The 25,065-nt window shown below is 38.8% G+C and overlaps 1 protein-coding gene across 1 annotated transcript; it reads left to right on the top strand.

The window, feature by feature from the left end:
* Positions 1 to 141: 141 nt before the first annotated feature.
* KDSR (3-ketodihydrosphingosine reductase) lies at positions 142 to 24,778 on the top strand. Its single transcript, XM_061995620.1, has 10 exons — positions 142 to 482; positions 7,643 to 7,732; positions 8,832 to 8,888; positions 12,992 to 13,057; positions 13,190 to 13,285; positions 14,348 to 14,539; positions 16,345 to 16,428; positions 19,085 to 19,168; positions 20,976 to 21,077; positions 21,410 to 24,778. The coding sequence occupies exons 1-10, from the start codon at positions 375 to 377 to the stop codon at positions 21,527 to 21,529; spliced, it is 999 nt and encodes a 332-aa protein (XP_061851604.1). The 5' UTR covers positions 142 to 374; the 3' UTR covers positions 21,530 to 24,778.
* Positions 24,779 to 25,065: the final 287 nt, after the last annotated feature.

Below are 25,065 nucleotides of genomic sequence, written 5' to 3'. Positions count from 1 at the left end.
GATTCTCCCTTCCCCGCTGCCTCCCAGCCACGGCCCTGAAAACACCCGCGGGCTCCAATCTCCGAGCCCCGTCCCGCCCCTCACCCAATCCGCGGGCACCTTCCGCAACCCGGCCGGCCAATCCGAGCGCGGGGACCCGCGCCCGCCTCGGCAGCCAATGGAGTGGCGGAGTGGCGGCCGGACTCTCCTCCTCTCACCATCCTCCTCCTCGCTCGCCCCGTGGCAGCGCCGCGTCCGTCCCGCCCGGTGCCGCGGCGCAGGCGGGCGGCTGCTGCTCCGGGCTGCGCTCCGTGTCCCCCGTGCCCCCCTTTTCCCTGCAGCAGCTGCTGCCTGACGGGCATCGCCTTCCCCCGGTGCTCGTCGCTCTCCGAGCCATGCTGCTCCTGGCGGTCGCCTTCATCGTGGCCTTCGTCCTCCTCCTTTACATGGTCTCGCCGCTCATCAGCCCCAAGCCCCTCAAGCTGCCCGGCGCGCACGTCGTGGTGAGTGAGGCGCGCCGTGAGGGGAGCGGGCCGTGCGAGGCGGGGCTGGCGCTGAGGGAGCGGGGCCGTCGGCGGGCCGCCGCTCGGCCTCGGCGCCTTCCCCGGCTCGGCGCGGGGGCGGAGGGGCTGCTGTCCGCAGCCGTGGTGTCGGGGCGGTGCGCGGGTCGGGAGGGAGGCCGGCGGACAGACAGGCGACTCCGTCCGATGTGGGCGCGCAGCGCTGCGGGAAGGAGCGTCCCGCTTCCCGCCGCGGGCTATGGCGTCAGGGGCCCCTGCGGGGAAGGCCCCGCGCCAGGGCGGGTGAGCGGAGGAAACCTCTCGGTCACGGGAGCGGCGGTGGGTGGAGGCGGGGGGAGGCTGTGGCGGAGCGGCCGGCCGGTACATCCCCCGGGCTGCTCTCCAGCGGCACCCGGAGCGCGGACCGGGACAAAGGCCCGGGCTGGGGAGGGTCAGCGTTAGGGGATCCCGCGGGTTTGGCAGCGAATTTTGGCGGCTCACTGCAGCCCCCCGAGCTACCAAAACATGGGAGCCGCGAGTCCGAGCGATAAGGAAATGACCTGTAGTGATGATTCTGACAACCGCTGTCAGGCTCACTTAGCTTCAGGCGGTCCTCTGAGTCACCAGAAATGCGAACTGTCTTCCAGTCTTACTGTTGTCATTTTGAGACGTTCTTTTTGTACTCTCGAAGTTACCGGTTACCTTGAGTTTTGTTTTCTTTTTAACATCTCCCAAGGTACTTAAGTTATGTGTTTATAAGCAAAAGGCAAAATCCGTGATTTCCTTGGTCTAAAAACCAAGTCAGACGTGCGGAAATGGGAAGACTAATACAAAAGGAAGTAGCCATGTGACATTCATGCACCTTTTCATCTTTATGTACATAGATGTCAATGTTTATGAACAATATTTTGACTGCAGTGACAGAACATACAATTGAAACAGTTCAAGAGTAGAAGTTTTATGGTCGTGTGACTTGGGGAGAGGGTGAAGGTAAGGGAACAATACCCACAAGCTTTCAGGTGGGTCACAGAGCAGTGAGTTTAAATGCATGAAAGCTAACGAGTAAGGGGGGCCCAAGAATAAGCTTTTAAAACTTACCTTTAAATCCCTAAGGTGGTTGACAGGTTAAATTTGCTTTTAAGAGGTAGGTAGCACTTGCAGATGCCCTGAACTCTTCAGTGGAAATTAGGATAATCTAGAAGTTAGACCTTTTATGTGCAAGTGAATTTACATCTGCCTTTTTTTTTTTAATAAGCTCTACATGATGCCTTTTTTTTGTTTTGGTTTGTTTGGTATTTTTTTTTTGCTACTATTTCTGGAGCTCCTCTTTGGAGGATGGAGCTGTCCCCAAAATAAGTTACACCTGTCCAACTTGCAACAGTATTCCCAAATTGCTTTATGCAGTAGGTGTTACTTGAGAGCTGTAACTGGCTTTACAGCATCATATACTGTGTGAGGTGTGTTCAAGCTTGCGTTAAGGTTTGCTGATTATGGCTCTTCCCACAGAAGTAACACTGGTTAAGGAGGAACCTTTTGATACAGTGTAACTTTTATGCAGAATTAGAATAGCAAACAACTAAAAGTTTAATGGATTTTTTTCCAAAAAGTTGCTGTTTTGTTGTTGTTATATCCACATTTTAATAAATGTTCATATACATATGTATATTTGTATATATAAAAAAACATTTACAGAAACTTTTCTATGGTATGTTTGTGTGTATATGTAGTGAGCATCCCAAGTTTTGTCTGCTCTTTATGGGGTTAACTTTTTTAACAATTACTGTGCTGCTACATCTAACCAGAATAGTACATTTTAGAAAGTTGACATTGAAAGTGATGACACTATTCTTGTTGGAGGAACCTCCGTATAACCACTGACAATAGTTATGTCAGCAGTTTAAGCTCAATTTGACACAAATGGAAGTCTCAAACAGTATTCCTGCAAGTCTTACAAAATTAGGAGTCCAGCTAGAGAAGTAACTATATTGATGGAGGAAAAGGCTGTAGATATATTTAGCTTGATGATACAAAGCAGAACGTGCAGGTAAACAGTTTTGGTGGTTTCACCACTGGCAGAACTACTTGTTTTGATTTTACTTCAGTTATGCTCTTAAGGTATTCATGCAGACTAATACAATGTGGAGCAGTTGTTTGAGTTCACTAATTCTTAGTTTGTAGATGCTGTTGAGTAACCTTGGACACTGGTACCTTTGGATTTCAAATTTTCTAGTGTAATGCATAAGGAAAAATATTGGATGGATGGTCCTGTAAATGAGAAACTTTGTTTTAAATTATATATACTGGGAATTCCCTGCTACCAAAAGGACAGAGATTCCATGAAAGTATTGAAGGACCATAATGTTATCCAAGGATTTCAAAGAAGTCTTCCTACAGGGAAAAAAATACCAAAATAAATAAATACATAAATTCATCATAGTTTATTACCTGATTCAGATAAGACTGTAGATTATGATTTGTTAATCTTTCACGTGCCTCAGTTAAACCTGGTCTTAAAGAATAAAAGAGTAAAGACCTGCAAATGGCATGTTAATCTAGTTAAGCCTTCTGAAGAGGGCAGCAGATTATCACTGAACAATAAATATAATTTTTACAAGATCTACTTAAATAAATTGTTCTTCTGAAGCAGAAAACATCAGTCTTATCTAGAAACTCTTCTTTCTGGGACCTGTTGAAAGTATAGGTGACTTCAACAGGTTATTACATACCAGTTATTGACTTTTTAACTTAAATCATCATTCTTTTTCCTTCATTAAAGCTGTTTCTCTTTACTCCTAATGATTACAGTTAATAGATGCTTGAGTTATGGCTAAGCGTAGACTTTATGTGCCTTTTGGGATAGAAATTTGAGGCAGAAAACTTGTGGGTATTTTCTCTCTGTCCTTTCCCAGAGTGATTTGCATGATGTAAGCGCTTGCTGTGTCAGATGAGGCATATGTTCTAGAGGAATCCTCTAGAGGAATCTTTGAGAAGAATAGGACTGTGAATCAAAGTGAGAGTCTACGTAACTCCAAATTATTACTGGTCTAACTTTGTGGATTCCCCTCACTTTTCTTATCTGCTATGTATTTTTGTGACCCTAGTGAGCACTGTTAAATAAAAAGGACTTCTCAGCTATCAAATTATTTCAAACATCAGGTTTAGCTTATTTAAAACACAATGCTTTTTAACTGTTTAATTCTAGCCTGACTAGGAACAAGTAAAGGCTGTAAAAGTGGGTTTTGTTCTGTAGAGCTGCTGCTTCTTGTGCTGAGATTCTCCATGCTTTGAAGTCTGAAAGGCTGTTTTATACAGCTTTTATTTTTGCATTGGCTTGAAGTCTGTCCTTGAGTCTCAGGCTGTATACTGACATCTATCATCTGATCTTTGAGCTGGTTGTAATAATAGACAGGAAATGAAAATAGGATGAAGCGGTCATCATTGCTTCACGTGTACTGTGGTCACCTGCATCAAATTTAACTGTGCTTTGTCAGGGATGTGACACCTTCCCTACACTCATTCTCCCTGCTCTTTATTTCCATTTCTCTCAAAGGCACTCTTCTTGATGGAGCAGAATGCAGCAAAAACTTAAGATGTTAGGGCAAAAGCAGCCTTTTGTGAATTTCAGGAGTGATGTTTAGAAACTGTCTTTGCTGAAGTAGCAGTGCTAACCTTTCCCCCTCATTTCCACCTTAATCTTTCTAAAACCAAGTTGATGTTTCTGTGAAAAGGAAGCCTAAAATCTCGGTGATACAAATAGTTTATTAAAGCTTGTATACTAGCAGTGGCAGGAAATGTAAAGATGTTCTCTACTTGAGACTGTCTCCCATTCCAGTTGAAAAAAGGCCTTTCACTTGGACATAGTTGAGGATGATCATGCCAAATCCACACATATAAGGTGTATCTCTAGCCCAGAAGTAGTTTCACCACTTTTGTGTAGAGCTCAATTTGATAACCCCTTTCAGCTTCAAGGATGGCCAATCTTGGTGTCTCAGTGTTATAGGTCTTGTGTTGGGAGCAATATGATATGTGGTTTGAGTGCATCCGAATGGTTTGACAAGAGGTCGTTTTGAGTCTAGTCAGGCATGCTAACCACTTAGAGCAGATTACAGGGATGTTCTGTTTCAGGGGAACTGAATACCATCTGTCAGAGCACTGTCTGAAAGCATGAAAACATCTTGCATCCCGTGCTAAGTGAAAGTTAGTAAGCTCTGCTGGAGATACCATATCAGTTTCATCATTCCTGATGACAGTTCTGTTAAATTGAAGTTGGATTGTTACATCAGTTGAAGCAAATTTCCCATATCTCAATCTCTCTGCACCTCATCCCGACATTTCCATTTGTCAATGGGAAAATAAACCCAATGATCTTTGGCAGCTGAACTCTGTTATCAAGGATCAAATCTCAAGGAGTTGGAGCCCAGCCTTTTTGGGAATAGCTGCTTTGGTACCTGTTCTTCTCAAACACGGAAACAGCTCAATAACACTGCTGGTAGTATTGTGTTCCGAACAGCTGAATTAATACTAGGATTTAATTATCACTTTTTGTCAAAAAATTTCTCTGTGTGTTGAGCTGCTGTTACCAGATTTCTATTTTTTTTAAACTCAGCTGAGGCTGAGTTACACTAAAATGGCATCAATGGTAACTAATGAAATGCAGTAACATTGCAAAACTGTTTGCCACAAGGCTCAGTAATCTTAATAACATCTTGTTTAATGGAGTAGATGTGTGTTCTTCTTTTAGTTCTGAGCAGCTATGTTAGTAATTTACCTACCTAACAGACTTCATAGATGTGTATAGACTGACTATATTGAAGCAAGGTTTTTACTAGTGTTGAGGATTTTTTTGGTTACATTACCATTCATGGGGAATGCCCCTGAAAGATGTGCGTATTGGTAACCCCCCACATATAAGTAACAGCCTTCTAAAGTTCCCAGCTAATTGATAATTGCCTTCTGTCGTTGACCAATGTGCCATGGGCTCTGTCCAGCATTCTGGAGTGTGACTGTGAAGAAAAACTTCCTTTTTCTTTTCTTTGAATGACTCCAGAACTTGCCTTTTCAAAATGAGCGTTAGTGTTGTCTGACAAGTCAGAGACTTGGTGCCTTCACCTTAAAATAACTCCTCAAGCAATGGTATAGTTGATCTGTTACTGATACTCAGTAGTCTGTGCATGGATTAACTGTCTCTTGGTACTGTGCTAAAAAATGGAATTGCAAATTGATTAGTTCATGTACTGGTGTACTTACTGCTCTTGAAAATCTGTAGAAGCAGACCACGAGCACTGTGGAACTGAGGTTTGCCTGGATGTATCAAACTGAGTCTTTTAATCTTTTCAGAGATGTGTTGAAGTCTTGCAAGCTATTTTGTGAACACACTCAAATTGTTAAATTATTTTCATCCTGAAGCATTAAGTGAATTCTGGGGTTCTGATAAAGTCCCAAATTGTTAACTAACACTCATACTCTTACAGACTTCATTTACTTTGAAAGCAGTCGGCCATGATTCAGACCACTACAGAGCAGATTTCCCCTTTCTGGGCGAGGTTAGTGTCTTGTGGAGAAAGTCAGTCAGAAGCTAGTCTGAAACAGCTACCTCTAATAATAGTGGAAGTCTAAAGAGCTGAAATTAGTGTTTGTGAATGTTACACACATTCTTGGTCTGTTTGTGACTGCAGACAAACCAGTCAGAAAACATGGGCTATGTTACAATTCTTTCTTTGCTGGGATTATTTGACTTAGAGTAAGCTATTTTTGAAGGTTAGTGATAAAATACTCATGTGAAAGAAGAGTTTAGTGACTCATGGGAATGTAATTCTGACTCCTCTGACTTTACTGCCTCCAGGAGTGGAAAGAATTTCAAGAATAATGCATGTCTGAAAACAAAACTGAGGCATTGGCAGATGAGACTTTGGAGAGGGTGTGTTGTTACGGGTTGGAGTTCCAATACCTCAATTTTCTCATAAAATGGAGGGGATCCCTTACTTTCTCTGAAGTCTTTTGAAGGGTTTTGATAAAGGATGAAAAATTACAATTTCCTATGCAATGAGAATCGCTTATTTTCGCAATTATTAGGAAATCTGTATTTCAGAACTTACTTCATCAATGGGATTTTTTTACAGTAACTGCTTTTAGGCATTTTATTGCAATAATTTATCAATTATAGCTTCTTAATATGCTGATGAAAGAAAATCAAAGCAGTTTGGGTAAGGAAGATAACAACATTTAAGGATCAAAATCACATGCAGAGTGAGACTGGGCTTAAATAAATAAGTCATCCAAAGGCAGTGTCAACCAGGCAGACAATTTTAGTCAAAAAGAGAGGTCAGGGTTGTCATCTACATCTTGTTGCACATGGAGTTCTGAGGTGGGTTTATTGAGGATAGTGAGAGAGGTGTTAAAGTGATTTTAAGCTGTATGTTAGTATCTTTTGGCAGTGTGTCCTGCAAATTGCCACACAAGGCTGTAGTCACCACCCTGCAATTTGTCTACAAACTACCAATTTCCTGTTTGTGCATAAGGTTATTCATTGTCACCTTTTAGAGGAAGAAGAAGAGGTAATGGGAGTTTAGGTGCTGGCATCCCCCCAAAACTGGAATTGCAGGATGGCACAGGCAGTTCAAGGCCCAAACTGGTGTACTGAGGAATGTACTACTGAGGGCCAACTGATGAACTAATGGATTTTTTTTAAAAAAGAAGGAATTTCTCTTTATGTTTGCATGATGGTATCTTCTGCAGGCAGTCTACAATTGTTAACTTTGCCAATAATTTCTAAAGTGACCAGGTATGGAGGAGTGCTATTTAATTGTATCATTACAGCTGTTACTAATAGCGATTTCAAACTCTAACCTGCTGCTTTTAGTAATAGCATGCAGAACTTAGTCAGAAGCATATGAGAGAACTCATGTGGGAGAGAAATGTAAGAAATGAGAAAAAAATAAAGACTGGATTTGGGGTAGAAACAAGCACTCATTGATCTATTCAGATCTTAGTTTTCGTATTGAGTATGAATGAAAAATAAGTTTAGCATATCTTCTGCATCCGTACCTCATTGGATGGTATTCTAATCTCAGCATATTATTACAATTTTCATTTGATATGATTCATCATATGGGAGAAGGGCTGAGAATAGTGGACTAACACTGCCATTTTCAAATAACTTCTAGGTAACTGGAGGGTCCAGTGGAATTGGAAAATGTATTGCTATTGAATGTTACAAGCAAGGTGCTTTCATAACCCTGATTGCAAGGGATGAGGTAAGTATATGTGTATTTTTACTGGTTAAGCTCTTCACAAAATCTGTATAGATGGGGAATAATTTTGGAATTGACTCATGCTGTCTGCAGTGTATATTTTATGGGGATCCTAAGCATTTCAAATTGATTCATTTAAATAGCAGAGGTGGCTGCTTTTTGAAGAAGTGTAGCCCAGCATGGAATGTGGGCTTAGCTTGTCTCAAAACTCTGCCAGTGCCATCACTTTGCTAATGGTATTCATTTTTTCACTGGTGACATTTGTGTCAGAGGACAAAAGCAGGAAAACTTCCGTAATCTTTAGAACTGTAGAATTTCTCTACATGAAATTATAACAGAGGGATTAAAGATAAGTTTAAAAATTCACAATATATTTTGGTGTCTAATCAGGATTATATTCTACTGTTTGTGAGAAACTGGCCATCAATATAACTTCAGAAGAAAAAAGGTTGCTTTAGGGTTTTTTAACTGAGAGATGTTCTTTTAGTTGGAGTAGTGAGTTGTTATTTGTAGATGAAAACCTATTTATTCATGAAATAAAAGCACTTAACTTTCTTTATGAGGCCTTAGTCCAAGCTGTCTTTAATTTACTTACACTTGAGTACTTATTTTGCATAGCCTTGAATGCAGCCAGAATTAACAGTTTTTCTTGAAAGAATTGTGACAATTTAACAAAATTTTAGTTTGTTACAATAATTCCATAACAGTGATTGTTCTTCAGAATACTTTATATCATGTTACATAAATACAAAATAGAACCAAATATACATGAAAATACAATACCTATGGTCTTGTATATGGGTGCCCTGTATAGTTGTATGGAACAAAAGCATTAAATCTATTATAGAAGTCATTTCTGACTTTACAAGATGAGGTGAAAAACAGGTGAGTGAGTTCTAATAGCTTGATGGATTTCATGTTTTCATCATACAGTCATAAAACTGTAAAATGCCAATATTAAAGTGTTTATAACTTGCTGAGGATAACTTTTGGGGGTTTTAAGGAATGTTTTTAAACCTTATTGGAATACTAAAGACTTGAAATACTAAATGCTTCTACTTTCAGAACTGCAGTGCTTTAGCTGTTCTTGTATCCATTTCAGAACAAGCTGTTGCAGACAAAGAAGGAAATAGAAAAGTATTGTGTTAATGACAAGCAGGTAAGATCACTGCTAATCGTGACTGGTTTGTGTTTTGTTAAGTCACTAAAACATAGTTCAGTAGGCCTGTCTTTAAAACAAAGCAGACTGATAAGGAAAAACTTCTTCACTATGAGGGTGAGGAGGCACTGGAACAGGCTGCCCATATGAGTTGTTGAGTCTCCCTGGGGACATTCAAAACCCACCTGGACGAGTTCCTGTGTGACCCACTCTAGGTGGTCCTGCTCTGGCAGTGGGGTTGGACTAGGTGATCTTTTGAGGTTCCTTCCAGCCCTTAAGATTCTGTGGTTGTGTAAGAAAAATGAAGGAGGACTCAGGATTTAAATTCCTAAGTACCAATCTGTTCACGTGAGATGTTCTCAGCTCTGCTATGGTTGCTGTTCCTTAGCTAGCACATTAGCCTACTTTTCTTAGAGAAAAACATTGATGTCTTCAACTGTAGGTGTAGTACATTTTTTTGGATAGCTGCAATTTGACAGTCACTCAATAAGTGTTTGTATTCTTCAAGATCAAGTGGAAGAACCACTTTTTTAACATCTCTCACATTTTTGCAATTCATAAATACAGCGATTGTCTTGGGAAATAAGTTTAGATAGTTGTTTCCAGGTTTAGTTCATTACATCATACTTGTATTCCTTTTTCTGGCAAAATACTGTAACAGATAAGTTAAATGTGTAAAATTCTGAGACTTCTAAACACCAAAGCTGCTCTGTTGAATAGATAGTGCAGTTGTGCATAAAGGCACTGTTTTACAGCATGCAGAGGTACTAGCTTAAAGTAGGTGAGCTTACTGTGTTCAAAATTTGCAACTAATAACTTCAATAAAAATGCCAAAGTTATTTTTCTGCAGTACAAGGACAGAGAGGAAGCAATTTTGAGACTATTATCTTTGACTTCTCCTTTCTCGTGTTCCAGAACTTAGTTATTTCCATGGTTACAAATGCAAGCAATTTATTCGTCTGTGGAAAGGGTTTTAAATTAATAAATTGGATATTCTGTTGAAAAGAAGCAATGGAAAATGATGAATATATGGAGGCAATAATGTTAGTACTAGCCAATTCAAAATTTTCTTAATACCTCCATCTGTAAGATAAGATTCTGTCTTCACTTCCTTACATTTCTGACAAATGGCTGAAGCTAGGGTTTCTTGGCTGGCTGGTTGGTTGGTACTTTTGCTGTGCATGCTGCCTTACTCAGAACCACTTCATTTGACAAACAGCCATTTGAGGTGAGGAGAAACTATTTCCCCTATTAAAAAAGTAAAAAAAAAAATCAGTCCTGATAACCATTTTCTTTTAGCTGATCTAGTAGTTTCCCAAGCTTAGCTTTGAAGTTAATCCCTTGTCAAACACTGTGTCAGAGTGTTCTTCTTGAAATCTGTCCAAGCTTGATAGATGCAGGCTTTTTCAACCACCATTACTTGGTTCATGTTCATAAGAATTTCAGTTAAAATCTCATAAAGTACTTCCATGGTTGAGCAAACTCTAGCACATCTTTTGCAGAGGCAGCTTTACACTTGCAGCCAGGTTAAGCATAGGCAGTGGGAGTGATGGGTAGGCTGACTATTCGGTAGCTATTGTTGGGTTGTAGACAAGGTCACGGGAAAGCCTGCCTGATCTAAATGCAAAGAACAGAACTGGAAAAAGCAGGGATTTGGGGGCTGAGCTGACACTGGAGCAGCAGATCAGAAGCTGAGAAGTGAGGGTAGCCGGACTGAGGGAAGCAATACAAGAGAATCACTCTATGGAGAAAGATGCAGTCTAGCATGGGTCAGGCACAGAGAGGCTGTTATATTTATTAGATGTTGAGCTAAGAAGCAAAGATCCTCAGAAAAGATTACTTTGACAGCATATGCAGTCACTGTTTAGCTCTTGGATATATACATGAAACCAGGTTGCATTGACAACCAGAGTCTGACATCTACGCACATTGCAGTGTTCAGTGTTTGAATGTGGTTCATTTGGAGTGCTGTCAGTGTAGCCTTTATGGCACTAGGGATGCCAAGGAACAAAATCCTTGCCTTTAGCATTGTTTTTTTCAATACTGTTTTAATCTCTTTCCTACTATGTTCCCATTTACTTCACTGGGAGTTGTGCTGGTCTTTCACAGTGAAAGCTTTATTAATTATCCAACACCATGCAACATTTAGAATAAAAGGTGAGGAACAGGACTGGGGATATTAGACTATTTCTGGCAGCATATTCTGTGTCCCAGGTGTGGACCTGTAGTGCATGCTGGAGAGTGAGGGTAATCAGTATGTTGCGGTAGAAGAAAGGATGTATGATAATAGAAGCAAAGTGGTAAATTTTGTAATGTGATAGTAGTCAATAAAAACTCTGGTAGTTCCTGAGTGTATTATTCACAGTATGAATACATCTATGCTCTCTGGTCTATTAACCAACTGTTCTAGTTTTGATACAGAACTGACTTTTTTAACCTCCTCACTGATCTTGCAAAGACGTCCAGATAAGTCAATGTCCTTTTTTGTTCAGCTGCTATTTTGTTCTCAAACTATGTAAACGAGAAATATTTCTAAAATGTAATGAATGCCCTAAGAGGAGGTGCACGCCAGACCCACCAATAACTTGCACCACAAGTTTACTCTGATGTCCAGCTACACACAATGCTGGGAGGCAGGAATAGCCAACCTGCTATACAGGAATGGCAAGCAGATTCTGTTTATGCAGATAAGAATTGTTGCGATCTGGCCAGAGGCAGAATTAACAAATTACTAGGTGCCAAAGCAGTTGGTTGCACCGTGGTAAGCTTTTTGTGTGTGTGTCTGTGTCTGTCCACATGCTCCATGACAAGTGGACATGAGAGTTTTTACAAACCTGTGGTGACTTTGGTCAATTAATTTAAACTCAGTTTAAGGTTAAATAAATCAAAGTAAGAGAAAGGATAGCAATTGAAACTCAAATATGGGAGTCTCTCCTTTTATTGTATTATGAGATGGCTTTTCCTTTCAAGGTGATGAATTGCCCTAAAGCTCTTCCGATTGCTCAGCAGAGAGGGTAGCATATTTGTCAATATCTGGATAAGCTGGAGTTTGTAGCAATCCTACAGTTCGTAAATGGTAACACAAAAGCAGCAATTCCTTTGGCCAGACGTTGGTTTGAAGGTGCTTCAAAATGTAGATCATCTTGCTGAAAGTAATTAGTAACTCTCAAGAAAAATAGGGCCTAAATTTTGGCTGCAATGAAACTTAGATATCACTGTCATCTGATTTTTGTCATCCTGTCCTGCCTGCCTCACCCACCCCAAACCAATACTTATTTTCATTGTTTCTGTATCTTTCAAACTAAACCCTGTAATCTCTGGTTTGCAGACCAGGAGTAAACACACATTACTTCACTTTTTAGATGTCTATGACACAGTGCAACTAGTCAATTTCTCATAGAATTTTAGTTTTAGTTTTGTCTTTGACACGTTCAAATGAAATGGTATGCAACTAAGTTTACTACTATTCCTCCAAAAATATCTTATGAAAAAAGTGGATAGCATGCATTGCCAGTACTAAGGTTAGCAGGGCTTTGACACTTCCTTCATACATTTTGGAGAAGTTTTGGATCTGCAGTGCTAGTGCTGCAGTTTCAGAGCAACACTCTACAGCTAAACCTTGCTATGATGTGGGGGGGGGGGAAAAAGGTTTTTCTTAAGGAGGAGCCTAAGCCACACAAATGATTTGACTCAGATTTAGCACAGATGAGTTAAATGTAGCACTGTGCAATTTTGACTGCCTTAGTTAGAAAAGTTTTTGCTGATTTTTATGTGGATAACTCTAGTCATACTGTGTCGTCAGTACCGTAAATTAGAAATGATACTTTACACACAAGTAGCTGCTTTGAAGATTCTGAAGTACTTCTTTGTTCTTAATATTATACTGGAGTGTGTGTGTATGTGGAGGGGCAGGTGCTCCAAGGGAGCTGAGACTGCTTTCTCCAATGTGGGAGAAGTGCAAACTCACCTACCAAAAAGACTTCTTATTTTTTTTTCTGGAAAAGATATGTCATTGTGTTTTTTGTTTCCTTTTGGAAGGCTCAGATTCAACAGTTACTGGACTTAGTGTGTTGTAAAAATATTCTTTGATTTTCCTTTTATAGGTTGTACTATGTATTTCAGTTGATGTATCTAAAGACTATGAACAGGTGGAGAATGTTCTAAAACAGGTAAGGAAAAAACCAATTCACCTGTATATCTTAAGGTGCTTATCTGTGTGTGATGTATTTCTAATGGAAATAGTTTCTTAGGAAGAGGTTTTTCCTGCTAAAGAGCATCTTAACCTCTTTCCCCTCTTCCAGGCTCAGGAGAAGCTGGGGCCAGTTGACATGCTTGTGAACTGTGCAGGAACATCAGTTACAGGAAAATTTGAGGATATTGAAGTGAATTCTTTTGAAGTGAGTGAACATACTTTTTAGTTTTGTTACATGATGATTACTTATCCAACCATTCTAACAATTAGATTGCGTACCTGTGTCCTTGCAGACTTTGTATGAATAGTGATACACTTATTCGTGGTAGCTGGCAGAATTAGAATCTAGATTTGTGAGGGTTGCCTCTAATTTCTGACCCAACTACTGGTTTGTTGATTGATCAGAACAATGAATTGTTCCTCTGGGACTCTGGAGAGAGTCCTCAAGATGGCAGAAAACCCTGGCATCTTGTGTAAATTAATGCACCGTGAAAGGCACTGAAATTCACATGATCTCTTTTTTTTTCTGGTGCAGATTTCTTTTTTTAATATACATATTTAAGCTGTTTAAGAAAAGGGCAGCTTGATGCTTCAATTTAAAAAAGCAAACAAACATTTTGATTACTTTATGCTCATAGCCTCAGGCCCCTGGTTATCTATAGGTAGCATTGAGTAGTCTGGAAATACTAGATGGGCATAATTTTATAATAAATTTGAATTATCCTTTCTGTCATTTGTATAGGCCATCAGTTGTGCTTTGGGGCTTCTAGAGAGTGAAATTAAAAACTTTTCCTTATCCTGCCAAAGATTAAAATCTCTGAAATGCATAAATACAGAGGGTTTTTTTTTTTCCTGTTTTAGAAAACTCTTTAAACTCTCATTTCAGTCTGTTTTCATACATCATGTATAAATGGATTGTTTCCTGGATGCTATTTAGGTTAGATTTTTCCTAAAATACTCTTTTTTTTTTTTTACCCTTGAAGGCCATATGGTTCACAGTATTATCCGTATCCTGGATGCTATTCAGACTTGTAGACAGACTAGATTTCTTTTGGCTTGAAGTGAGATTTTTTTGTGTAGCTATAAAACAGTTTATGAAGCTGTAGAATAGAAAACAATTGTCTCTTTTTGCCAGCTGATAGAACTACAAATCCAGTGAACTTCATTGTTAAAGCAGACCAAAATAGGGATTTGTGATAAATAATACCAAACAGCTGAAGGATTCTGAATCTGTGGCTGAAATACCATATTAATATCATTTGTACAGAGATTAATGGCAGTCAATTATCTGGGGAGTGTTTACCCCAGTCGAGCAGTAATCGCTACCATGAAGGAAAGAAGAATGGGAAGGATTGTGTTTGTATCCTCTCAGGCTGGGCAGTTAGGCCTGTTTGGTTATACAGCTTATTCTCCAACAAAGTTTGCTCTTCGAGGATTGGCTGAAGCCCTGCAAATGGAGGTATGTGTGCACTAATTAAAGTGGTTTTGATTGTAAACAATTGTTTTGTTTTAACTAGCAGCACAGCACATTTTCATTGAAATAGTTCTCTTTTTGTCTCGTGCAGCACTGCCAATATCTGTTTGCTATGTTGGCCGTTTTTTTGGCAGCAGTACAATCCTGCTGCTCTGCATGGAGCTGTAGAAACGAAGCTGATTTCCATTGCAGAAGAGCAAATAGATAGAGTCTGTTCCTAGAACTGAAGATGACCACACACACAGATAACTTTCTAATCTTTTATTTTAACTAAAAGGACTTGAAGTCTTTTACATTCAAATCTTCAAGGCTCTCAAGTGCAGAATGATATTTAAGATCCCATCAGTGCACGAGATTTGAGTCACCAAATTGTTTGTGAGGCCATGATGTGGTTTGTGAACCATGTGAAACAGAAAACTTGCAAACTAGGATTTGATGACTGTCCACTCAAAAAAATTGAGTAGACAGTGGTTCAGTCTTCTAAATGTTGGTATGTATGAGCTTTTGATAGTGCAAAGATCTAAGCTGATCCTTCAGGCAAGACTGGAAAACAGAGTTTTCATTATTCAGTGGAACAAAGTTGGTAAGTACATTGTAGTAAGACAAGTAAAATTGTTTTAAAATTACTTCCATTATTCTTCTGTTAAGAATGTATATTTTAGTTGTTAAATGTTTCTGTATGAAATACCTGTGTTTGCTTCTAGACCCTTGCACAGTCCCTCTTGTTACTGTGTTCTGTTCAATGTAGTTGTATGCCTTGATCAGGATAAGAATGTGGGGTAAAACTGTCTCTAATCACTTCTGGCCTGCCAAATGGAACAGCGTGACTGCAGGGTCTTTCTTTCAGACTGGTGATGGATATTTTTGTGAAAACTGAGTTATTCAAAACTAAAAATAGAGTGTTTAGGGACTTGTGATGTGGTGTTTCAGTAGATGTTTTCAATATAGAGTGTTTCATAATATAAGTAAAACTGTATAGCGCTTTACAGCCCTCTGCTTTGTCTTGGCTCTCTGAATATCATTAAAAGCTTCTTTATATGTATTGGAGTACAGATTTGCATTGTAGCAGTTTCTGAATAGGAGTACAGTAACTTATGTAATTCTATAATGCATACAAATACCTAACTAAATTCAGTCCTTGACATGAGACTTCCAGTTTTCCACACGTTTTGTACTGATTTATTTTGACTCCTTAGGCTTTGACCCTTTACAAATTTATACCATGGGTTGGAAAGCCTTGTGACTTGAGTCTCCTGTGTTGAAAATTCAAATTTGATATCTTTATTTTTGTTGTTGTTGTTTTTCTCCTATTTGTCCAGCAGTGAGAATGTGTTGACATCAACAACAACAAAAAAGCATGCCTGTAAGCCTCAGCAAAAGGATTTTTTTTGGCCTTTTGTTTGACTGTTGGGTGCTGGTGTTTGGCAATGTCTTAGTCTCTTTTTAAAATTGAAATTGGTAAAATTATAGAGCTAAACCGCTTTCATGTTTCTCCTGTATTTCTTAAAAGCCACTTTGATTCATCAAATAATTTACATAAAATGCAATGGTTTCGGTTATTTCTATTAAACAAAACAATACAACCACTTGCTAAAAGTCTTTGCTGTTTTTTGCTTTATCATTTGACAAAGCCCAGAGTCTCGCAAGTGCTGAATATGAGGGTGACTTAACACTAGAGGCAATTTAAATTCATGCTTGATGTGTTTCTTCAGGATAAGAGAAGTCAGTGAAGTTGAGGGACATGTAGAGGCTGACAGTATTAAGATAACACTTACTTTTGTAAAATACAGGTGAAACCATATAATATCTACGTAACGGTGGCCTATCCTCCAGATACTGACACACCTGGTTTTGCAGAAGAAAGTAAAACAAAGGTAAATCGCCTTTCAGTAATACCGTAATGTTTTTAAAACTTCACTTTGTAGTAAGCAATTCGTTTGAGATTTCATTCACTTCAGTAGTGCCTATCAAGATTTGAAGAAGTACTTTGAAACACTTCAGTTTTACCGATGTAGCTACTTGGAGTTAAATACCTTGTAGGATAATTTTGTGTAGTTTAATCTTTTGGCTTTAAATGGAAGAACTACCTACCTTTAATATCTGAAACACTCTGAAGTCTTTCTGTTCAGTCAAAATATTGTTGTGGAATGGTAAACTGTAATACCTCTATTTGTTTTGGTATCAAAGCTTAATGAGCCCAAAACAATAGTCCCGCTTTGTCTCTTTGATTATATGTAGTTGTTCTGATAAAGGTGACAGATCCAAATACGCCTCAGTTCCTTCAGTGAAGTCTGCAAAGTAGCCACGCTGTGTGACTATATGTTATGATACAATCAATGGCAGCTGTTGCCTAGTATTAAAGTAAGGAGGAAACTCTTGCGTTGTGTTTGTAGTGCAGATGACAGTACTTTTCAGAAGGCTGTGTCAGCACTAGGCCTTTTTCATTTGGCTTACTTGAAAAGTGAAAGTGGTGACCTTCAAACGTTTAGTCACCTTCCATCATTTGATGTGTCCCTACACTTGAAGTATAGTTCCAAAAACTACATCCAAGCCCCCTGTCCAGACTGTGAAGTGTTAGGTAACCAGAGGAAAAACGTGCCTTATTTCTTGTTCGCATGTAGTGAACTAGAAACCTGGTATCTGAGATCAGCCTTTTCAAGATGCTCCATTATGTATAATAGCAAATTTGGATTGAATTCCATGTTTGCCTTTCACCCTTTGTGTAGGAATCAGTAGGGATTGTGTAACACCATTCTTACTTCATCATTTCTTGATATAGATAGTCTGTATTAAATGTGTACTCCCACACATCCACAGCAAGTGATAGAATTAGACATCTGCAGACACTTGTACAGCTTGCATGTTCTCTGAGATTTTTGTCTTTGTAATAGCCTATTTCAGAGAAATACAGTCACCAGCAGTTCAAGTAAGCTTTCTCTTTAAAAGAGATTCAGTGAGATTTTTCTTACTTGTCAAAAAGGTGTTGACTTTTAAGTAGAGACTTGTGCTTCGCTTGAGTATACCTGAAGTCTTTGGGTGACTTGCTCATATCGTGGTAGTGCACCTTAAACCTCTGCAATATTGCTTTGTTCTGACAGTTCAGATACTCGTTTGTTACTGTTGCATGTATTTAATACTACTTATTTTAGAGCATCTCTGTTGTTTTCATCTCTTTAGGACTAGGCTATTTTACTCTATAATCATTGAATATAGGAAAAGAAAATGTCAGGAACTAGAATGCAGCTTTCCTGTGGTTGATTGTTAAGCTGCTTTTATTAAAGTTATTGTTGAGGTAACTGCTTTACAAATGACACTTGTGCTTTTACTGGCTCACTAGCCAGATCAAGCTTTTAATGGCTGATTTCTGCCTGCCTCTTTTTCAACGTCATTAACTTTAGTTATTACTTCTAAACAGCTGTGGTTTGGGGTTTCTTTCCCCAAACTTAGAATATTTTAATCACTGTTGGCATCCCTGTATCTCTTTCAGATTTGGTTGGCACTGGCCAGTAAGGTCAAAAAGTGCATAAGGGTTATGAGATAGACATGGGATGACATAAGCTATATCTCTGTAGGAATGTGTATGTGATTTCTGCTGGCAAAGACACCGATTCCACCCTCACCCTCCCTTAAAACACACTTCAAAAAAATAGAAGTTTTCAGTGAGCCTTGTCCATGAAATTAGGACTCTTAATTCTACAGATATTTGGAAATAGGCGTGTTTCTCTGAAATGCAGTTTTTGTAGTGCTTCGGATCGACAATGAGAGACAAACCTGTAGTTGCTCAGCTCTTCTTTAGAAGTGCTTTTTTTAAGGTATTGATCTCAGAATTGAGCTAGCTCCAGAATTTGACTAGACTAGCTCCATGAAACGCGCTTCCAAAGACTCTGAAGCATGTTTTTGCCATTTGTTTTTGTAACATACCAGACTTGTTTTGAGTTTTTTGTTGTGAAACAAAGAAATTTTGATTGCTAAAGAAACTACCATTAACTGCTTTCTTCTAGTGAGGTAAAGTACCATGAATGCTCTGAAGCATGAGGAGTTAAAATTCAGTGATGGATTTTGGCAGATACAAGTGTGTGATTCTGTGAGTTTTGGGATTTCTTTGAAAGTAATTTTGCAGGATCCTAAAATATTTCAGGCCTCTCTTTTACTTCATTTCTAGCAAGAAAACCCCGTAAATGAACTAATACAAATGTTGAGGAGACATAGTTTACACATTTTGATAGCTTTTACTGAAAACAAAATATGTGGGGGGTGAGAAAAGGCCCACCACTTTCTCATAGTTTGTTGGTAATAAACTATCAGAGAAATATTGATACTCAAGGAAAAAATGTCATTTCCCTTCATAAAATTAGACTACTATTTATAAGGTGTTTTTACTTTAAATGAATGCTTTAGGGTGACAGGATGATACTACTTGCTGACAGTGGTGTCATCCACGAGAAAAGCCAGAAACCCAAAATTTGACATTTGTATTTTTCTTTTCTGTGTGTTGTTAGTCAAACTTATATTGGTATTTTTCTACTAAAGCCTTTAGAGACGAAGCTAATTTCTGAAACCTCATCTGTTTGCCAAGCAGAACAAGTCGCCAGAGTTATAGTCAAAGATGCCATAGTAAGTAAATTACCTTTTCAAATTAAGTTCTTTGTTGGAAGAGACTAGGATGTAATGCTTGTTTAAGACTGTAAGACAATGTCTAAGCCAAATGCAAAATCAGTTTACACAAAACAATACTCTTTGCCAGTTAATCTGGAGAGAAAGTATTTTCTTCTTTTGCCATTGTGCCCACAAAGTGATTTTATGCAGTCTCTTGGAAATCAAAGATGTATGTTAGACAAAACAAAACGATGCATCAGTATGATGCAATGTCTCAAAGACAGATTATGGCTGACTTTAAGGCACTGAAGTCTACTGGCTTTTTATGTACCAAATACCATTTATTCAACCTCAAAAGCATCTTTGACCATTGTTTCTCTTGAAGATGAGTTCATATAAAAATAGTTTTACAATAAATGAAGGCAATGTAGTCTTTTTAATGTCCTAAGCACGTGATTTATGAGTGATTACAGAAAATGCTGTTCTTGGTGCTTAAAGGTGTATTAACTTTCTGAGGAATATTTTACATGTTTAGTGCTATGGAATGCTTGCATGCTTAATAAAGCCCCTCAAAATGGAAACCAACATTATATTTTGTGTTCACAAGGCACAACAGTTGAACGCTAAAGTCTGTAACTATTTTGCATTTCAAAATACTCTTGCTCTTCAACATGATTTACATCTACAGCAAGAGTTTGGTTGTGAAGGTTCTACAATATTTTCAAAAGTACAGCACATCAACACAAAATGATGTCTGATTCAGGGGCAATGAGTTTTAAAAGCAAGTACAACCCTACAGAGTACTCTCCTTTGGTGCTTATGGAAAAACTAATCTCCTCTTAAGCATCTGGTATTTCTACAACATGTTATCCAGCACTTTGAAAGATATATCACTAAATATATGGTCTTTATGGTCTCAAGCCATCAGCTGAGAGACTAAAATAGAAATGAAAAGGTAGCTCTGTACTGTAGGAACAAGTATGTATGGGGAAATAACCAAATCTCATATCCTTACTACTCTGCTCCTAACCCTGAGTCATGGAGACCACTTTCTCATTTCACGTCCACGTTCCATAGATTTCATCCTGTGGTGTTTCAGGATTTCTTGTTTTCCAGCAGGAAATATACTGGAAACAAATGGGAGAAGCCTGGGAGGCAGAGAACTGCAATTTTCCTGATGAGTAGTTCAGAACCAACCAACCAACTTTTCCTAGTGTCATCTCTCCTCTTCTGCCAGATAATTTGCTTAGCAGACTGTGTATCTCAGTTTTGAGGAGAGCAGGTTAAAAATCCTTGATGCAGATGAATGACGATCTGTTACTTAGCATTTGAAATGCACCCCCCTGCCAAATATCATGTGATAGCAAATTGTAACAAAAAGCAAGCAGTAATTTCTTCTTTAATTATAGTAGCCATTGGGCATCTGACAGAGTTGGGGTGTAGTTCTGTCTTGGAAATACGTCTACAGATGGGGAAGACCATTGTTCACGTCTTCCACCAGTAAGTATGCCTCAGGAAGAAATTTAGAGCCTATCTATTTTGTAAGGAAATCTACAGTAGTGTAGCACACCTCTCTACAGCAGGGAGATTACCTTTCATGTCCATTTTTAAGTGAATGCCTTTTGGAATGTTGCCATGTAGCACCAAATATTTTCGACTATTTCCATTCTTAATTGCGTTAATACTTTCTTACACAAAAGTGTTTGTTGTTAGTGATGTCAGTCAGCTGTGTTCATCAAGAGTGGCTGTTGAAGTCAGACAGGTCATGATTGGCCTCAGGTGGGTGAACTTTGTTGTTCTTAATTGCTGTTTTCCTTCTCTCCAGCAAGGGAACTTCAACAGCTCTGTTGGATCAGATGGTTACATGCTATCGATACTGACAAGTGGAATGTCACCAGTCACTTCTATTACTGAAGGTCTTCAGCAGGTAAGATTTGGGACAGCCCTGTAGTCATGATTTCTTACAGTTTAAAATACTTCAAAACGTTGTGAAAACATTGCTTATTTTTATTCATCAAATAGTTTTAACACTTTAGAGACTTGGATTTAGTATTTCCAAGCTGAAGCAGCAAGTTAGCCAGAGAGCTAAGACCTGCTACTCAGTCCTAAACTGTTACATAGTTACAATGGTTTCCATGAGTTTGTTTTCTCCAGACCATATCACATGGCTGCCTGGAATGGTTTTGTATTTTACAAGTAAATAATACACTGCAGTCTGGGGTCTTAAATGAATTGAAAGATGTTTCTCTCTGTTTCCAGGTGGTTTGCATGGGCATTTTTCGCATCGTTGGCCTGTTTTACCTAGGAAGTTTTGACAGCATAGTTCGGCGCTGCATGTTGCAAAGGGAAAAATCTGAAAGTACAGATAAAACTGAGTAATCTTTACTTTGAATTGAAAGAAGAATGTCAAACAGTCCTGGACAGCTTGCTGCTTAAGTGGGACTCATTTGTTTTTTTCTTCTGAAGGATTTAGACTGGAAGTACTTGCATACGTGACAGATGAGTCCTATCAAAAAGCTATGAATGAAAACAAAAGTACAACTCCAGAAAATGCCAAACTATGCAAAAGTGTGAACAAGGATTAGACTTTTTTATTTTGTGATTTGAGTGGGAGAGGATTTGAGGAACTTATAAGTGACCTGCAGAGTAGAACGGACTGTGTGCGGTAATTCTGGACAAATGCTTACGTTTTCTCACTTTGGTGCTTGTGGACAAAATAAGTACCGGGACAGAGTGGGCTGAAGTAGATTAAAGTCCCCTGAACAAGTTGGTACCTTTTCTTGCTAACGTTTTGGGACTGGTTTTAATTTCGAATGTTAACTTTTCCTTTGGCCAATCTACAGATCCTCTGTCAATGACAGCTTTCCTTAGTCTATCCAACGTGCAACTGTGGAAACCTTAAGATAGCAGGTACTTCTGTATGATCTGAGCTTTCTCAGTCTGGGAGTAATTAAGAAGTATGATTTAATATATGCATACTTTTTAAAGGGAGATGAAGAACCCGTTCCCACAGAGAAATGCTTGGAGATGCGATCGGGTCTGTAGCTCCTCTGGCCTTTGAAGTATATTGTGAACAACAACAATGAAAATCAAACCAATATCAAGTGTGTTGATTATGACTTTGAGCATTTTAAGCCATTGAAACAACGTACAGTTTTTATAGATACTTTTCCTTATCTGCCAGTTTTTCCACTGGAAAGGAAAATAGCTTAATGCTACTGTTATGCACGTTATTTTTCAAAGCTGCAAATGATGAGCCAAACCAGTAGTTGAGGATAGAATCAATTGTAATTAAAATGCCAGGCTCTTTCAGTAGCAGGAATGTAGCTTTTTGAGGCAGAGGGGTCAGGAGGGAAAGAGGAGTGTGTCAGAACAGCATTCCGCACTTAATTTTACCACTACACTGAAGAACTTTCACATGGGAAGAAGTTATTTCAAATACTCTCCTTCCGCGCCCCACTTGTAATTTGTTTCATTTGCGTTCTATGAAACAAGGCTGCTCAATAACCACTGCAGAACACACAGAACCCAGTGATTGTTCCTAATAAATCTTCACACTGAAAAAGCTTGATGTGTAACAATGATGTTTTAAGGGTGCACTATATAAACTGTTTATTTAATGGACCACTATAGCAAGTGCCTTGTGAGCTGCTTTTTTTTTCCCAAAAGCTGCATATTTTGTATTTGTTAGCACTGCTCTGTTTTCATTGTCATCTTTGCCATTCTCAGTCAGTACTCCGAATCTAAAATGACTCGTAGAACTGGACACGTTGACTTCCTTGAAAGTAGTGTTTAACAATAAAATAGGCCAAATCCATCCCTTTTTGTGGAGATGTTCTGTCCAGGCATTTAAGAAGAGGTATTAAATTAAAACCAAGATGAAAAGTAATAGGTGATTAACTGAAAAACTTTTGAAATGTAATTTATTGAGGCTATTTATTTTTCCTCTCTGAATTCAGTCGATCACCATTCAGGTTTTCTTGGCATAGAACAAACTTACTTTAGTACCTGGTTTACAAACATATTTTGGCGGGAGGATCACGTTGCCACTCTCATTTTGAGTAGTCAGACTTTCATTAGATTGCAAAACATAGAGGCACTGAGGAATTCTTCACAAAGCCTATGTTTTGGGCCCTGCCTCCTAATTTTCTTTAGATGTGAAGTTGTGCATGCCTATAATATAATACAATACTAATTTTGAGAACAGAGTGTACTCCTGCATTTCCAAACAGCTGGGCTTCAGTGCAAACAAATGTAGTGTGCATACATGTTTCCTGTGCTGCTTAATGTGAATGGCATGATGGAGCATTTATCATACACCTGTTGTCAACATCACCGTGTTCCTTAAAGCAGCATAGCGATTCTATTTGGGCCCTGTCGTCTCTGTTAAATCATGTTTTGATGCAAATACTCCTTTGACCACCTGCAAGAGACATCAAACAGGGTGAATCGGGTGGGCAGTAGTTTGAAAAGTGCTCATGTAAATGGCTTGACATCCTGAGCTTTGAAGGTCAGGACTTGAAACCAGTAACACTTTTGGATACTTGAATTTTTGGATCTTGCACTTGAAATGTTCAAGGGTTTGCATTTAAGAAACATAATCTGGAAGGTCAGAAGGTACACAAGACACTATGGCAGTTGGGCCTCTTTAAAGTACTTCAGGTTGGACATCTTAGATCACTAATTGCTCTTTCTTAACTAGAGAGTCCTCCAAATAATGGCTGATAGAATTCAGTACACGTGTCTGTAAAGAAGGAGTTAAGAATACTGGATGAAAGTTATGGCCCTGATCTACAGAGACCTCACACCTGATTTTTGTGTGGTGTAAGTGGTTGTGTTCATAGTAAAACCGTAGGTGGAACCCCTCAGCAGTTGTGGGAACTGGAGCGAGGAAAGTTGTTTTTTCTGAAGGAACAAGTAAAAGAACCACCTTTTTCAATGTTCTAGTTTCTGCTGCTGCAAGTTAACGCAGTTAACTTTATCAGTTAAACTTTTCAACTGTTGTCAAAGCGCAGTAAACTGTCAACTGCAGCAACCTGTGGTGTAAAGTTTGTTTTCTTACGCACATTCTCTGTTTACCTATGTACCCATTTTAAGGTCCAGTATTAAGTGAAGGAAAATGCCTTGTAATCTTGTGGAAAAATGTTTAGCAGCCAAAAAGAAAATATTTTGCCAGTTTAAATGTTACAAAAATCCTCTGCATTGAAATGTTTCATCAATGTATTAGATCTGTGAAGAAATTCAACTACGCTTTGTTACTTTCCTGTCAAATTGTCAATAATTTAATCACTTGTGCCATATCAGTCCATGCCTGGGTTTTTTTTCCCTCGTTTTCTTGTTCAGCCTTCAAGATTCAATTTGGGCTTTGATAGTCTTTTCCATTCCATGTAGTTTCTAATGACCATCTGCTTTAAATACGAACTTGTTGTAATTTTACCTGTAGTTTACTTCACCGAGGTGTTCGTGTGCAATTTAAATAGATTTAATATTTTACTAAGAGGAAAAAAAGAGATATAGGTAAAGAAACTTTATTTGCTGTGAAAAACTCTAGGCACTTTTAAATGGTAAAAATATATAGCATTATTTGTACAAAAAAAAAAAGAAGAAACTTTGTGCTTATTGCTTCATCATTTTTGTGCCAGAACTGTAAAACTAGTTTTCATATTTTATATTTCTCAAAATAAAAGGAGAATCAACAAAGCCTGGAACTTTTAAGTTCTTTTAAGGGGTGAAGAGCAGTGCTTGGTGGGTTTCTCTCCTTTTACATTTGGGATTAGTTCAGCAAGATCCTCTTAATTTTATAGGACAGCAGAGGGGGCAATGCAGCCTTCCACGTTAGCAGTTTAGAGGTGTACGGCAGGTGAAGGATGTAAAGAATTTGACCAAATGTTGTCAGCAGACCCAGTGTCATCAAA

This window comes from Colius striatus, chromosome 4, assembly GCF_028858725.1.
Source record: "Colius striatus isolate bColStr4 chromosome 4, bColStr4.1.hap1, whole genome shotgun sequence".
NCBI lineage: Eukaryota > Metazoa > Chordata > Aves > Coliiformes > Coliidae > Colius > Colius striatus.
The sequence above is the reverse complement of the archived record's forward strand: the minus strand, read 5'-3'. Positions and strand labels throughout refer to the sequence as shown.